The following is a 16,986-nucleotide window of genomic DNA, read 5'->3' as shown; positions in this document are numbered from 1 at the left end:
GACCAAGAACTGTTGTTTTGAAAAATTCTCAAAAAAAAAAAAAAAAAGACATTTGAATCAAATATATGGAAGAGCCACACTTTAAAATACAATATCTCAGCTTGATCCCAAGTGCAAATTCCCCTTTTTTTGCTTAGCACGGCAAACATACAGGGTGCGGCAAAAAAAATATCGGATAAAAATTGTATCTTCGAATGGAAGAAAAGTTATTTCATATTAATGAGTGCCTAATTTATTTTTGTTTCTCACTTTATTAGAAAATAATTTACAATATATTACCCAGTTCATGTATTGTTTTTCGATTTTCTTACAATTATTAAGCATTCTTATTATTATTTCTTACAATTTTTAAGCAAAATACCGGCTATTTTAAGTTGTTTAACCAAATAGAACGACAGTTCGTTTGCTTGTTCTCCCTCGACAAACAGTATTTGAAACGGCAAGCCGTTTCAAGTGGCTTGGAAATGATAGTCGGGAATGTGTACAAAAACGAACAGTGAACATTTCAGTTAATCGTTAGGTCATCCAAAAGTGAGTTCAGTGAAATCCTTGGGTTTCCACGAGAGCAGTAATTGGGAATTTGTGACCGATAAGTGCGACTAAGGGAAAAAACAGCCCAAACAGAAGTTTTATGAGTTCCAAAAAGTTCAGGCTTTCGTATGACTCCAAAAATGCCAGAAACGTTTGAGACGGGGCCGCAAGTCCACGCTAGAAGGGATACCTTTTACTGATTTACTGTTCCACCGGCTCACATCCACCAGAACCATAGGATTTGGTCTGTAGACACTCCAAGCACCTTAGAAAGTGTTAGATATCGCCAAAACCCGAAGTCACGCTGAGATGGAATCAGCACAAGCGACAAAAAATCTCTAGTTTTTTGTGGATGAGGGCCGTAAAATGAATCAAAAAGTGAACCAGAAGGACATTTTAGAAGTTATTGTACTTCTATGGGCCTAAGGAGCACTTCAGCATTGTAGAGACCCGGACATTTTCCTTTAACTCCACACCGATTCATATGGGCAAAAAGACAAGAATGGAGCAAGGCGCATTCTTTTTACATGATATCATCTTTAGAGTGGACGCTCTACTCGCTCGACCTCAATCCCATTTATTACACTGAATGGCCTGTTTCAGAGTCAAAGGTCTACCCTAAATTACACATAAGTTTGGACTTTCTAAACCAATTGCTTTATAGGGAATAGGATTGATTAAAGGACTTGCTGCCCTTGAATGAAAATTTCAATAAGCAGTTGCATCTCTGTATTACTGCAAAAGGCTGCTAGTTTGAAACCAATTAAATTTATTGATTGCTAAAGTTCTTCTCATATTATTATTTTTTATGTTTTGTTAATTTATTTGTTTCTAGTAGAGTTTCTTCGGAAATTGCTTGGCCGGTTTTTTTTTTTTTTTTTTTTTTTTTTTTTTTTTTTTTTGCCGCACCCTGTACATATGGTTTCGCACAGTCAGCAGAAACATAGTTTTGTGATTAAAGTTATGCTTGTTTGTTTTATGAAGAAGGAAAATAAATTCTTCAGTAAGGTTATTGGTTTAAGCTCTTTCGCAAAAAGTATTATTAAACATTTTTTGATCTATATGCAAATTATATTGTCATACAACAACTTCAATTAATGTTAGACAGTATTTTAACACAAAACGGGGGGGGGGGAGAGTAAATAGCATCAGAATTTAAGCGTGATAAATTTCTAATCACTTTTTGCTGAAAATTTCAATTAAAACCCTGAAGAGTTGAAAAAATTCATTTTTTTTTTCAATTTTTCCGAAGTTAAAATTTACTACTTCGGGAAAAAAAAACGGTTTTTTCCGTTTTTTTCGGAAATTTTCCGGTTTTTTTTCCGACTGTTCTCATCTCTAGACACTTCAATATGTTGCGTAAAAAAAAAATTAAGTAAATTTAGAGCATTCCCTCATTTTCAAAAAAAACATCTAAAACAGAGGAAAAAATAAAATTTTTGGAAATTTTCGATTTTTAAAGTACAATTTCGTCATTAAGAAATTCATTAACAGTTACTAAATTAGAGTAGATAGTTAGTTATAGATAATTTTTTAATCTGAATCATTTTTACTGTTATTTTTTCATTAAAAGAGCTAGAAGAGTGATTTAAAATCTGAAGTAAATTGGCAAAATTTCAATTTTTGTTAATATCTCAGATTCAAAAAAAGATCCGAATAAATTTTACTTTGCTCTTTCTCAATAAAGAATTGTTTATAGAATGCGGACATATTTGTTTTTTAAGTGTACGTTTATAACTTATGGAGTTAATTAGTCACAAACTGGTAGCAATGGACTCTGAAAATTTAGGCTTAGCGGTAGCATCAACTTCTAATTTGAATAACAAAGCAACAAACAGTTTTTAAACTTCCATACTTTGCATTCCCTCATAGATATGTATGGTTTACCTAAATAAAAATTTTCATTTAAATCTGTGACATGTTAGCCATAGCTGATTTGCTCATTTCGCATGGAATGACCCAGGAATAAATGAAAAACCCTTGTTTATTGGAAATTGTAACGAAAAAATAAATAAATGAAGATGTTCTCACATATCAGCCGCAAATATGTTTGGTTTTTGGTAGTATAGAGAAAGAAAAAATCAGAGGAAAGCTTGCATCTAAAGGAATCCAAAAGAACCAAAAACATGTTAATACGAAATACTAGTTTTATCCCGACGTTTAAGTGAAAATTAGCGGCGCGGGAAAGCAAAGAAAAAAGTCCATTACTTTTATATTATTACTAGCGGTACCCGCACGCTTTTGCCCGTAGTAGAAAATTAAAAGGTCATTTGGTTCGCTTGTATATTTACAAATAATGGATGATGAATTTCTCGCCAATATGCTAGGTTCGTTTGCTCGCCCATTATGATAATTTGGTATTTTACTCGTCCACATTATGATAATTCGCAAGGTAAAATGTTCTTTAAATTACAATAGAAAAAGAACAAAATCGATTTTCAAAAAATCGCTTCGAGGTGCTTACCCCTATGCTACGAACTAATTCTGTGCCAAATTTAATGAAAATCGGTCGAACGGTCTAGGCGCATTGCGCGTACAGACATCTAGAGACAGACTTTCAACTTAATTATTAGTAAAGATTATTATTTTTTTCCAAGGGGTATATTTTTGTTTTCTCTTGTAATTGACCACATCCCTTGCGGTTGGTAGAAATTCACGTAGTTCAACCCCTCCCTCCCCCCCCAAAAAAAAAACGTTTTATTGAGAAAATATTTTAAAAGAAAAAAAAATGCAAAAATAATGGGTGGAAAAGTTCCGTTTTTGCGATTGCGATATTTAAAATGTTTTCGTTTCCGCTGTTAAAATTTTGTGCATTTTTGCCTTTATTCTGATTTAATATCAATTGCATTTTACTTTTTAATTTATTATAGGTTACTTGCGTGTATGTGTGTTAAACGAGACTACCACACCATCAACTCAAAATACGGATATTCATTAATGCGCAAAATTCGTAAATTTGGATATCCGTGAATTTTCGCACTTTTCATGTAGTTGAGCTTTAATGCTTTCGATTAACAGTTACGTTACATAAAATTATATCATTGTGCCAGTATTGATTTCGTTAGTGATTGCTCAATGGGGTTGAACTAAAATCAGAAAAATGACCCGCTGTTTGAGTACTGTTGAGGAAGATTTTGCGAAGATTTTGCCCCGCATTAAATCAATTCTCATCTTTGATCCTCGACTAGCTGCGTCGCCCGGCTCTGCACAGTGCACCTCGAAAATAATAGTTGTCTAGTGACGCGTGTTCAACAATCAAGCTTGAACCAAAAAAAAAAAAAAAAACAGAAATTTTGCGGCAGATTGCGAAAAAATAACCAAAAAGTAAACATTTTAAAACCCCCGATTGCAGGAAAAGCCTCAAAACAAAAACCAATGTTTTTTTTGTTTGTTTATATTCGAGAAAAAAAATGGCTACAGATCTTTCATTTAACGATTTTCTTCACGCTACAACTACAAATTTTAATAAAGCATTGTTACGGAAAGTTGAGATGAAGCACTAAATAATAATTTGAATGGAGGGAAAAATAGGGCCTTCGAAAAATAGGGATTTGATTTTGAAATCTAAGAGTCATAATTAATAGTTTTTAATTGATATATCCGCTAATTATTATCGGAGGATTATGTTAAATAGCCAAACATGAAGACGGGAAGATTACGAATCCATCGATACCTGGTTCGATGGTCAGTTCACTGTCGTTCGGGAGAAGAAGCTTGGACATACATAGATGAGCTCAGTTTTTAATTATATAAGAGATTGTTCCACTTAGTATATGCTAGCATGTTGTATAGTTAATTCCAAGGGTGCCCACCTGGGGGGCGGGGGTGGATCATGGCACAGACTGCAACATTGAAATTTTTAGGTGGGTTGTTTTCGAAGGGTATTTTTCTCTTTTTTTTGGGGGGGGGGCTTTGCTATATTTAGGGGTTAGCGCCCTTGCTCTTAGGAGGGGGGATGACAGTTCATCAACTTTAAAACACTGGGCTATCGTTCGATAAATTTTTAAGCCCGCCATTGAACATATTTGGTTGCTGTCTGAAATTCAGTAAATGCCGAAATTCGAAATTGTGCTGGTCCCGCGGTTGTTGAGTTTTTATGCCTTCTGCACACTTATTCTGAAGTTAGAAAAAATGAAAATAATTATTAAACAAAAAAAAAAAAAAAAACCTGACTGCATAAAAACCGAAAAAAAAAAAACCCTGAGAAGAAAAAAAAAGCCCAGTAGAAGTTTAGAAGGTTGTTTAGTACTACTTTAAAGCTATACGCCATTGAAATAGTTTTATAATCGCTACACACATCAGAGAAATCATAAATTCAAAAGCAGAACAGAATGATCAACTGTCGGGACCATTCCATTTTGACCAATCAACGAACACCGTAAAATTTGAATGGGCCCCGACTGTTGATCCTTCTATTCTGCTTTTGAATTTATGATTTGTCTTACGGTGTGTATATCGATTATAAAACTATTTCAATGCTGTAGTTATTCAGTAGTACTTAATAACATTCTAAACTACTGGGCTTACATATTTTTCTTTTTAGTTTTTTTTTTTTTTTGGTTTTTACGCAGTCGGGTTTTTGTTTTTATTTAATAATTATTTTACACTTTTTAGTTAATTTTCATTGACATAGTTATTATGATTATAAGACGGCAAATTTCGCAATCTTGTCATTTTATTGAGAGAGTTTATATCGTGAGAATTACTAAGATGATTAAGTGACTTGCGGTGGTCTAAGCTACTGATAATTACTCCCTCTAGGGACTTAATTCGGCTTAAAGCTACATATGCTTGACCTTTAGCAAAAATGCGCGAACTTAAGTCAACCACAGCTGGATAAACAGCCTGTATAAATCATGATGACGCGACCTCGGAAACGTCGTCAGTAACCTCTTTTTCGCAAAACTAAAAAAATCCGTCAAAAACGTACACTTCGCGAAACTCAGTCCCCTGAATCATGACAAAAACAAATGCTACATGTTAAGGGATGAAAATCGAATTAGTAGACTTAGTAAACAAAAAAAAAAAAAAAAAAAAAAATGCTAGCGCGCGACACGATCCCGAACTGACAGTATGGCAACTGGTTGTTGATATGGTAAATTTTTATTACTGTCATGTGTTTAGTGACTCCCAAAGTTAAGGCAAATAGACTGACTGAAAAATCATCAAATTGGCCAAGATGTTTAGCCTCTACAACGCTACATAGGAACAAACATACATAGATTCATAAACACATTACCCTCCTTTGCGTCGCGCATGCGCAGTCGAGTAAAAAAGGCTCTTTTTTTAAGAGGTCTAATTAATCTTCATTGAGGACTAATATGCTGTCTAGGATCAGCCTAACTTGAGCCCAAAGCTTGTTGCTGGTCACATTTGTATTTATTTATTTGTTTGTTTGTTTGCTGCTCTCTCCCCCTGAGAAAGTATCGGCGTTATATCGGAGTTACATTTGAATATTTTTCAAGGTCGATTTACCTTCCAATTTATATTGGTTGCCGATACCGATTTTTTTTTTCCTCCCCCTGTTTCGACTATCGGTTTTGCAAATGCGTCGGTCGAGTTCTAAATATATATATATATATATATATATATATATTCTTTGATTAATCATTTCAAAAATAAATCTTTTTCTATGCTACTGCCTTTTTTATTGTTTTAGAACTATATCTCTCAGCTTTCCAGAAGTGACAACAAAATCCTAAAAAAGTAAACAATTTTGATTTTAACTATATGAACCTCAATTGACTGGACTGGAGGTTATACATTGATTCTCAGACTGGAGGTTATACATTGATTCTTGAGCAATCAATGTGTCCTAAAGTTCACATGGTTAAATTTACAAAATAAGTGGTAGTTAGATTAAGTTCCTTACTTTTCTTTGTAATTGTAACTGTTTAGTAGTGACATATTTTATAGCTTTTGGATTATAGCTATTTGCTTAGTCAAGTTCAAAAGTTTGTGTGCAGCATAACTTTAGTGAAGCTGAAACATTCATTTAAATATAAAAAACGAAATTTTAAGTTTGAAAGGTTATTTGGAAAAGGGCTTTTTTTTCCTTATATTTAAGTTTTAAAATAAGAAGAAAGAACTTGCCCAGAAAAAAAAGTGCAAAAAAAAAAAAAAGATTAGTGAAAAAAGCTTATCATTTTTTGGGGGGGTCACCCTCCCCCAATTTGGGGGAAATAATGTATTTACATGTAAGTGGGCATGTTTTGGCTTTTTTTTTTTTTTTTGTAAAAATTTTCATTGAGTGCATGCCCCAACCCCTCCTTGAAAAATTTGAAGTGACGGGCCTGGTAGTACATTACTGTTGATGTCAAAAAATGACTTTATTTTAATGAAAGTCATAAAATATTCCAAGATGTCCTCTTTTCTGAAATTAAGATGTTAAGCTATCAAAAAATCTTGATCTGAGAATAGCATCATAGTTTCATAATGTGCAAAAAATTTGAAATCTACCAAGTTTTTGAAAAGTTTTACAGCTTATTATTATAGAGATCATGAGTTAAGTATCTTGGTATTAAGGCTCATGAAAGATATAAACTCATTAATTCTGTACTGATAAACTGCTTGTATCAACAAAGCTGAATGTCAATTTATCTGTTTGCAATATCATTTCTAAAAACTATTTTCTTTTTATACTTGAATTGCTTACAAAGTTATTATATGGATACATTTTTTGTGTTTCAGTGCCTCCGTCCAAATCAAAAACTCTCTCGAGAAAGGTGACAAGTTGCAAAAAAATCCATGCAAGGAGAAAAAATCTTTTGTTCAAGAGCAGCAAGAAAGATACTATCTCAGTAAAGAAAATCCGAAAGGTCGAGAAGACTCTGCCCCAAGATGAAGTGAAAAAAGAGGCAACAGCTGAGCTGCCTCCCCAGGATAAAGAAGGTATTGCAACACATCATATTACTAAAAGAAAGATAAAATAGTACCTATTTGTCAAACCAATCAATCTGCTAATGAACAAGATTTAAAAAAAAATTCACTGCAAAATTATTTACTTACAGAAAAAAGTGGTAAGCCTCATTAGAAAGAGAAACCTTGTACGAGATGTCTTCATTTGTTGAATTGCAAAAAAAAAAGCATTGATAATTTTTGAGGAGGAAGAAGAGCTTTTTAGAAACAGAAAGTGAAACTTGAAAAAAGGAAAAATTTTGGTACACTATATCCAAAACATTTGAGTCTTGGAATTCTTATTCAATATTTAGGAATACAAATATACAAATACAAATGTGACAACCAGCAACAGACTCTGAACCCAGCTAAGCTGGTTCTAGTCAATTTATTAGTCCTCAATGAAGATCAATGGCCCTCTTAAAGCTGTCCACCCCCTTGCTCATTACTGCCTTTTCCGGTAAGCTGTTCAAGTGCCCAGGACCCTACTAAAGTAGTAGGTTTTCCTAATTTCCAGGTTAACCTGAGATTTAAATAGCTTAAAACAGTGACCCCTCGTCCTGCTTTCCAAGCAAAAATTTAATCCATTAACGTCTTTCATTTTGATAAATTTAAACAACTGAAGCATGTCCCCTCTGACTCTCCTTTGCTCTAGGCTATACATATTAAGCCTTATTAAGTCTGGTATCATAATCCAAGTCTGAAAGTCCCCTTACTAGTCTAGTTACCCTTCTTTGAACCCTTTCCAATACAGAAATATCTTTCCTCAGATAAGGCGACCAAAGAAACAGCATACTCCAAATGAGGTCTTACTAAACTGCTATGTAAAGGCAGAAGAAGCTTCTTAGATTTGTTTGAAATAAATCTATTGAAAAACCTTAAATGCATTCACATTGGTGGAATATATGTTTTGGCAGAACCATTTTAAAAACTTGCTATAACAGAGTGTTCATTATGTAATATATTTGCCTAAGTAAGGATTTATTGTATCAAAATTGTTTGTTCAAAGTTGGTCTATTCTTTATGTTTCTTTTTTTTAATTTCAGAACCTATTGATCTTGTCGCAATCCCTGAAGATGAAAAGGGGAAACGTGAGTCGGAAGTCAGCCTCGACTCAGGGGAGAAGGAGGCAGAGGAGACACTTGTTACAGAGGGGGGAAAATTGATGGAAATTGAAGTGAAAGTTTCTAACGAAAATCCTAGCAATGATTCGAAAAACAATGTACAGGAACGAGATCTTCCCATTGATTCCGAATTGAATGATGAGAAAAACATGAATGAATCGACCCAAGCAACTCCTCCTCTAGTCTCTGCTGATGCTGCAGAAGTAAGTTAAAAATGCTGTTCATCCAACTAGGGGGGAGGGGGTTACAGGATCAGAAATTCCTTAGTAGGCGTCTTGTAAGACAGAGTTAACTTACTCTGATAAAATTAATTTTCCCAAGTAGTCTTTCTTGCAGCGAAATTTGGGCATACCAGTAATTGGTGTTTGTTCTCACTTTTTAATGTTACTTGGAATTTCAAGTTAATCATAGATGAATGTGACAAGGGGATTATTAGTTCTACGCTGCCTTGAACTTAGGCACTCGCATCAATTACAATAAACTAGTATCAACTTTGCTGACAGAGTATTGTAGTGGTTGAGACACTGGCCTCTCACACCCAAAAGTGCAGGATCAAACCTGGCTCCAGCTGGAGGATTTTTAAGATGCGAAAAATCAATAGCATCCATGTCGTATTATTATGCGGCATGTAAAAGATCCCTCGAGTACTCAATTGGCATGGAGTATCTCTTGGCAAAAAAAATTCCTTGTGCAGTTTTGCATCGAATAGAGTCCAGGTGCCTCCATCTAGTGGGGAAACTGGACGTCAAAATTCTTGTAGCAATGGCATCCCAGGGATAGTGGTACTAGGGTCTGGTGGGGTAAAGTGGTCATAAAATCGTAGGTTTTCAACTTAGGTGGATAATAAATGCAACAAATTCTTTAAACACTTCAAGTTTTTTTGTTGTTATTTTACATTGCATTATTAAAGAACACAATACATTGAATTTTAGGAAGAAAAATATTGATTTTAGTAGTTTTATAGAACTTTCTTTTCCCTATGTTTTTATGACCACTTTATCCCATGGGGTGGGGGAAAGTGGTCATAGCATGGGGTAAAGTGGTCATAGTTAAAAATAGATGCAAAACCATTATAAAGAACCCTAATACTTGTATATTTCAGTGTTTTTTATAGTTACGAGTATATTCACGAGTACATACGTGTATACACGAATATATACGTGTCGTGTTATACACGAGTAAACACGTTCCTACATGAGTAGATACATGTATACATCAGATACAGGCATGCACGTGCCTACTTAAGTATATACGTGTATATATGAGTATATAAGCATGTATACGTGATTACCTACAGGAGTGTATACGTGTCTACATAAATACATACATGTCACATGTATATACGTGTCACGAGTATATACGCATATAAACAAACATCATATGCGCGAATGCACTTGCATCTCGAGAAAATACGTGCATACTTGAGTATGTATGTGTATAGTAGACGTATATACGCATATATAAGTGTACATACATACATATATGGGTGTACACGAGTTAATTCGTGGATACATCCAGTGCGTCTTTGTACGTGTCTACTCACGTATATATAATATGGAAGCATGAGTATATACGCATGTATACGTGTAAACACGATTATATACCTGTATAGACGTATATACTTACATTTACGTGTATACAACAGTACATGCATGTATACACGAGAATATCGGCTTATATACTTGTCGGCCTACAGAGTGAATCTAAGCTCTTGGGCAAAAATCAAATGGGTGTGAGAGGGGAGGATAAGAAGCAAAGAATCATAAGGAAGTTATAATCACTGACGCGCTACATGCACACAAAGCCAGAAACTGATAAATGCAAAGCAGGGCACAAATTTGTTGCACAAAGATGATTTTACCTAACATTTTAGTTTGTAAAAAATATTTCGAGCAGTTGTTGAAAGTTACGGTCTGTAGTAGCTTTAATACAAGCATCGCAACAAAGGCGTAGCGGCTGATGAAAGTTTTTCAAAAGTCTCGTTATTGCAACAGAGAGGGATCTGTGAATGCGACGCATGTATTACAGCTAAAGGTCGCAAATTAAATAAATCGCTTTAAAACTTTCTTAAGTCCTAAAAAGTTGTGTAAAATGGTATTTGACTTTTTTTGCATTCATCAGTTTCTCACTTTGCGTGCATGTAGCATGTCAGCATTGTGTTTGTGACCATATGTTCCTTATTGATTCTTGCTTCTTATCCTCTCTTCTAACACGTTTTAATAATTTTCTCAAGAATGTAAATTCACCCTGTATACTTTTATATCATATGCTTGTATGTAAGTGTCTACCTGAGTACCTAAGCATATATACGTGTATAGTAGAATGTATAGCTGTATGGATAAAAAATACTTGGAGATACCCATATACATATTTATTGGCACATTTATGTGAATACATCTATGTACATGTCTACACCAGTATATATACGTATTTATACGCATATACTCGTATATTTAACCCCGTTTACTGTAAAAACAATACATATTAAGTAAAATTAATATTTAATTTGTATCTGCCTTATACCTTAAGATTAAGTGACATTAGAAGAACAATATTCGTTTAAGCTTAATATTATGACCACTTTACCCCATCTTACTTAAATTGTTCTAAAAAATTATCTAAAATAGATTCGGCTAACTGCTAATGAGTAATAGTTCTTGACACATGTAGGAAGCTTCCTGTACAGTCAATTTGTTCCTAATTCTAACAAACAAAATTTCCCAAGGATGTTAAAATAGGTGTTTAGATTTTAAAATTTTTCATGTTCATGCAAAATGTTTTTTTTTACTGAATAAAATTTTGCCAGTTGTAAAATTTTGTATTCAAAATGTAGTTTCTAACTGCCTTACTGTAAAATAAAATTTTCACATTCATTCGAACATTTATTTCCAAGCTATAGCCATTTATTTGACGTATGACCACTTTACTCCATTGGCCACTTTCCCCCACCAGACCCTACGTGAAAGAGTGAATGCAATGCTAGGAGATTGCACTAGGTCTGCAAAAGGCAATGCCTCTAGTGCAGCCCCATTAGAAAGAAGAAAAAAAAAACTGTTATCAGCTCACATCTGAATTAAAATCTCTTTTTAAGTTTTTCAAATGATGCCTGCAGTTTTTAACTTTGAGATGATTCAGCAGAATTCTTTAATTGTTCCACCATTTTGATTGCTTATACTTTTTGGACGTTTTATGCCATGGTGGTGGCTGTCCACGTAATTAAGAGCATGTGCAAGATTCTCACTACAATTGTAAACTTCTTGAATTTTATTTTGAAAACTAGTGGTTCTGGAAAAACAATTAATTATCCGACGGGTCCTTGAAAAAACTTTCCAATACTTGATTTTATCAAGGATGCTTGAAAATAAACGAAAAATTTATCCTTTTTTATATTTGGCCAGCTTTTAAGGATTAGCATAAAATTAACGCATTTTAGCCTTTTTTTGCTCATCAGTCTTGAATTTCTTTCGCATTTCAAAATCTAATAGCATTAGCCTCAGTAAATTTCGCCTGTTTTTCTTCTATACGTTATTCTACCCTTTGGATATCACTAATTTTTGTTTGTCATTATTTTTATTTCCTATTATATTTCCTATTCAGTAGTAGAGGTTTTGCACACTCGCCATTTTGCCTTATCCTCTCGAAAATTTCAATACTTTTTTAACTTAAGTTGTAATGATTTTAGAAAATAAAATGGGTCAAATATATGAAAGATGTTTAGGGTGGGGATATAATATCAAAATAAGGAAGGTTTAACTGTAAAATTATGCAAAAGTGAGAAATTATTTTATTATTACGCACCTTGTTGATATGTTTTCATTGATAGTTAATTCAGATATTTCTGTTTCCTTTAGGATGAGAAGAATTCTTCAACTATTTGTACGGTATGCAACATAGAGACTGACTCCTCCTCCTCGCTGACACTCCACATGAAGCAACATTGCATCACCAACAATCAAACTCACCAGTGCCTGATATGCCACAAGTCCCTCAGCTCGGCCAGTTCCCTGGACCGCCATATGTTGGTGCATTCCGGAGAGAGGCCCTTCAAGTGCAAACTGTGTGACATGTCATTTACTACTAATGGGAACATGCACCGACACATGCGCACGCACACAGATTGCACAGATGCAACCTCTCTGGACCTCCGAAAGAAAGAGCTGAAGCCGAGATCCGACGAAATGGACAGCCCAACAAAAGCAGATGAAGAGAAACTATATTGTCCCGTGTGTGGAAAGTCATTTCTGTGTAAATACGGTCTCCAGAGCCACATGGAGACCCATCCTAACGATCCTATCCTCTGCCAAAAGTGTGATACGTTGTCCATCAACTACACGGCTCATGCTGATCACAAATGCAATATTCTACAGCCCAATACACGTCTGAACTGTTACCATTCCTATCCTCTTGGGTTTCAAGATCTAACTTTCATGGATTTTACAGCAGATAAGTTTTCTTTGGTGTCGAAGTCCTTTTGTGAGCAAAATATCAAACATCCAAGCAGTGCCTTTCACGTTTTTAAATGTTCTGAGTGCAAAAAAGCTTTTCCTTGTGGACGTGCCTTAAAACTCCATCAAAGAGTTCACGAGAGCAAGATTGGGACTTTCTGTCCCAGTTGTCAGTGCGATTTTGCCGCCGCTTCCTTTCTGCAGCTGCACCAGCTGAAACACAGATCTCCGGAACACTGCTTCAACAACACTTTTCATGGTGACGAGGCTGACCCTGAGCATGATTGTGTTCCACAGGGAGGAAAGGAAGACTTTTTGGCTCTGTTGAATCTCCATACAAAGCAATCACAAATTTCAGTTTTAAAGAGCTTAAAGTCCAGTAAAGTAGACGAAGATAATTTTGAAAACATGGATTATTTTGTTCATGGAAAAGTCATGAAAAGGGAGCAAAAGTTGACAGATTCTGAAGGGAGTACCAATAATGATTTTGCTGACATCCAGTCCATAATATCATTGACCTCTAAAGCTCCATTGATAACAGCTGCTCAGACCTCCCCTGTTGCTGTTCGTCCAGCCTCGCCAGTAGGTCCGACCTCCCACCAGCCTAACTCCCCAAAAGAAGCTGAAATGGCGAATGCAAGTCCTGAACCACCATCAAAAGACGATGTTGACATTTCTGACGACAATCAAGACGCAGGAGATGATGATTTAGGAGAACATTATGGAAATTATTCTTGTAAAATTTGCTCTCAATCTTTCAAAAATATGAGCACTCTTAAAAGACATAGTAAATTACATGTTCAAAGGGGTTCAAACTATTCCTGTCACCTGTGCGCTTATGTGAGTGTCGATAAAAGCACGCTCATACGCCATTTGAGAACACATAACGGGGAGAGGCCTTTTCAATGTGTGATATGCAAGTATGCGTTCACTACAAAAGCAAACTGTGAACGGCATGTCAGAAAACGGCACAAAAAGTTCACAAAAATGGAAATAAGAAATTCCATGCAGTATAATCCAAATATGTCTCTCAGAGGATCTGATCCCACAGCCTCTGATATCAGTAACTCTGAAACAGTATGCAAGTATTGTGGGATGGATTTCAAGTTCAACAGAGTCTTGAGGCATCATTTGAGATCCTTACACAACAGCTGCAACCGAAAGCCTTTCAGTTGCAAAATTTGCAAGTTTGGTTTTTCCACTAAAAATAACTGCATTAGACATGTCTTGAAACAGCATCCAAATCTTAAAGATAAATTAAGATCTGTTGTTGTTCATAATTCCCAAATTTCTCAAGCAAGCAGAATGGAACACACAAGTGGCACGGACAATTCGAATTCATCAGTTAATCAAACGACAAATAGTAGTCAATCCCCACCTGTTGAGCAAGTTTTGCCACTGGATCTTCATTGTAATCATTCCAATAAGCCATCAGATCAGCAGAAAGAGAAACCTAGCAGGGATCTGAATTCTAACGAAGCAGTTATTGCAGCTGAAAGTCTGGTCAGTTTGTCAGAAGCCCCACCTCTTCAGGAAGAACCCCTGGACTTAGCTGCTCGTCCTTTAGACTTGACATGTAAACCTTTATCTGCTGTGACCAAAAAACCAGACCCGAAACCTTGCAACATATACAATGCTCCTCCAGTGAATTGCAGAGCATCAGAAGTGGTAGATTTGACAGTGCCTGATGTCATTGCATTGAAAAAAATACCGCCACAAATATCACCTCTGCCGATGACGACAGTGAAATGTCCGAAGCCTCCAGAAAACCATTCCCAGAATGAAACACCCCTCACCTCTGCTGGCCAGAAGCAGCGTTCCTTTACTTGCATCTACTGCTCAGCAGGATTCACCCTTAAATCTAACATGGAGCGACACATCAAAAGGAAACATCCCGAATTTGCCAGACCCACGAGGAGTCGAAACTTTATTCCAAGCATTGTCAACCCTGGTTTACAAAAGCAGAGCCCCACAATGCTGTCAGACAAAACAAGAGATGCCCTGAGAAATGTACTCAGCAACAAAGTACAACAGGTACCGGTTTTCAAAAACATGAACACTTTTCCTAAGGTAAACACTTATAAAATTATCAATCCTGCCAATACTTTTACAGCTCCCCCTCAAAAGACCACTATGAATCTTTCCTTGGATTTGAGTGACAGAGCAAAAAAAGTTACCATTGTTGATTTGAACACCTCTAATATCTTGAAATTGGCCCAAAATAATGAAGAAAATTGTTCGGACTTAGCTAGCGTTTCATCTCTCATTTGCACAGCAAATTCACCCCAATTTAAGCAGTACCTAGAAAAATCCTCTGAAGTGGAAAAAATGGACATTGATGGCCAAAAGCAAAACAACTCTTCAAAAGAAGTTAAAAAAAATGAAATACCTTCTGTTTCTTGTCCCTTCTGCGACAGAAAATTCCCATGGACAAGTTCTTTGAGGCGTCATATCCTGACGCATACTGGACAGAAGCCGTTCAAATGTCCGAAATGCTCTCTTTGGTTCACAACCAAATCCAACTGTGAACGGCATTTGGTCAGGAAACATGGCCACAGAGGAGAACTGATCACAAGGAGCGTGCCGGATAGACCTTACAAGTGCAATCACTGTCTGACCAGCACCTTCTCCACTCAAGGCAATCTCCGTAAACACTTCTACTTGAAGCACTGGACTAAGAGTTACTTAGGAATGAATTGCAAACCTATACCAACAAACAAGAAAGCAGACGATGATGTTATGTCCACACATTCCATGGAAGACCAGTGTACGCCTGCTGCTGTTGCAACAAAGGAGCACAGCTATAGCCAGCCTAGTGGCTCATTCGCTTGCCAGTTTTGTAATGATCGTTTTGAATCTTTAAGTGGACTAGGTTCTCACATGTCAAAGCACAACAACATCATTTACATGTGCTACTTGTGCCGGAAGACATTCCCGAATCACGCAATTTGTTACAACCACTTCAAGACATCCCACTCTCTAGTATACATACAGATACTTCAGAACGATAAAGTGTGCTTGAATTCTATGGAAGAAAATAATAATGAAGAAGTTCCAGCTAGTGCTCCTGGTGGCAAAGGCACATCTATAGCTTGCATGGTTTGTTTTCAGAAAATGTGTTCAGTTGAAAGCTTGCAGCAGCATTTCAAAAAGCATTTGGTGAAAGACAAGGTTGTTGATGAGCAAGAACGTTCGATTCCTCAAGTCCCACCAGATGTGTCTGTTCTTGCTAGTGAAATCCCTGTTCCGGCATCCCCGAGAAAAGGGAGGCCTCCGAAGAGCAAGGTAAAAAATTCCCTTTTATACCTCTTCACCCCAGGTTCATCCACCGGCAAGTTGCAGCGCAGCTCATCATCGAAATTGGAGATGGTATCTCCAGAAGAGGGCTCCGATTTAATCCAGAACTTGTTGGGGATTCATGATTCAAAAATGATTGATGAAATGTTAGTATCTGCTGATTCCGCCGCTCGCCTTTTAGGCGTTAAGGAGGTGTAATGGTTATGCAGTAAAACCTCGAAAAGTCATCCCTTAAAAGGCAGATAATTTACAGCTTAGACAAACTGTGCATTACTGTAGGAAAAAAAATCTTTAATAATTATATGTTCTAAATCAGGAAAATTAGTCTCCTTTTTTTCAAACTTCCCTAATGGGACCAGTAAACAAGACTAATTAAAATTGCATCAATGAAAGCTAGGTACCACTGATTAAAAGTGACGACTAAAACAAAAAGTGGTGACTGATGGAGGTTTTACTGTACTTGTAAAATATTTATGAATGCAGCTTTAGAATGTTTAACTATGGATACATTCCTGTTAGTTACTCTTTTTAAAAAAGAAGGTGGACTGTGCAAAGTTAGGCTAGCAGAAAAAGAAACCCATGTTGCCCTTTGTGTGATTTTATGAAGGGAACCATGTAAAAGTAGGAATATGATATATGCCTGAGAATTTATTCAACCTACATATGCTTTATGTGAAAGACATTGTAAGAAA

General features: G+C 35.9%; 1 protein-coding gene across 1 annotated transcript in view; it reads left to right on the top strand.

Annotated features, from left to right (window-relative positions):
• Nucleotides 1–16,492, top strand: part of LOC129228397 (ras-responsive element-binding protein 1-like) — a 72,109-nt gene extending 55,617 nt beyond the window's left edge. Inside the window, exons 2-4 of the mRNA XM_054863076.1 lie at nucleotides 7,222–7,422; nucleotides 8,475–8,755; nucleotides 12,404–16,492. Of these exons, the coding sequence (XP_054719051.1) occupies nucleotides 7,222–7,422; nucleotides 8,475–8,755; nucleotides 12,404–16,492 (4,571 nt within the window). The remainder of the gene's footprint in view (nucleotides 1–7,221; nucleotides 7,423–8,474; nucleotides 8,756–12,403) is intronic.
• The last annotated feature ends 494 nt before the right edge of the window (nucleotides 16,493–16,986 follow it).

Source organism: Uloborus diversus, chromosome 8, assembly GCF_026930045.1.
Source record: "Uloborus diversus isolate 005 chromosome 8, Udiv.v.3.1, whole genome shotgun sequence".
Classification (NCBI taxonomy): domain Eukaryota; kingdom Metazoa; phylum Arthropoda; class Arachnida; order Araneae; family Uloboridae; genus Uloborus; species Uloborus diversus.
This window is presented reverse-complemented; position numbering and strand designations above follow the sequence as displayed.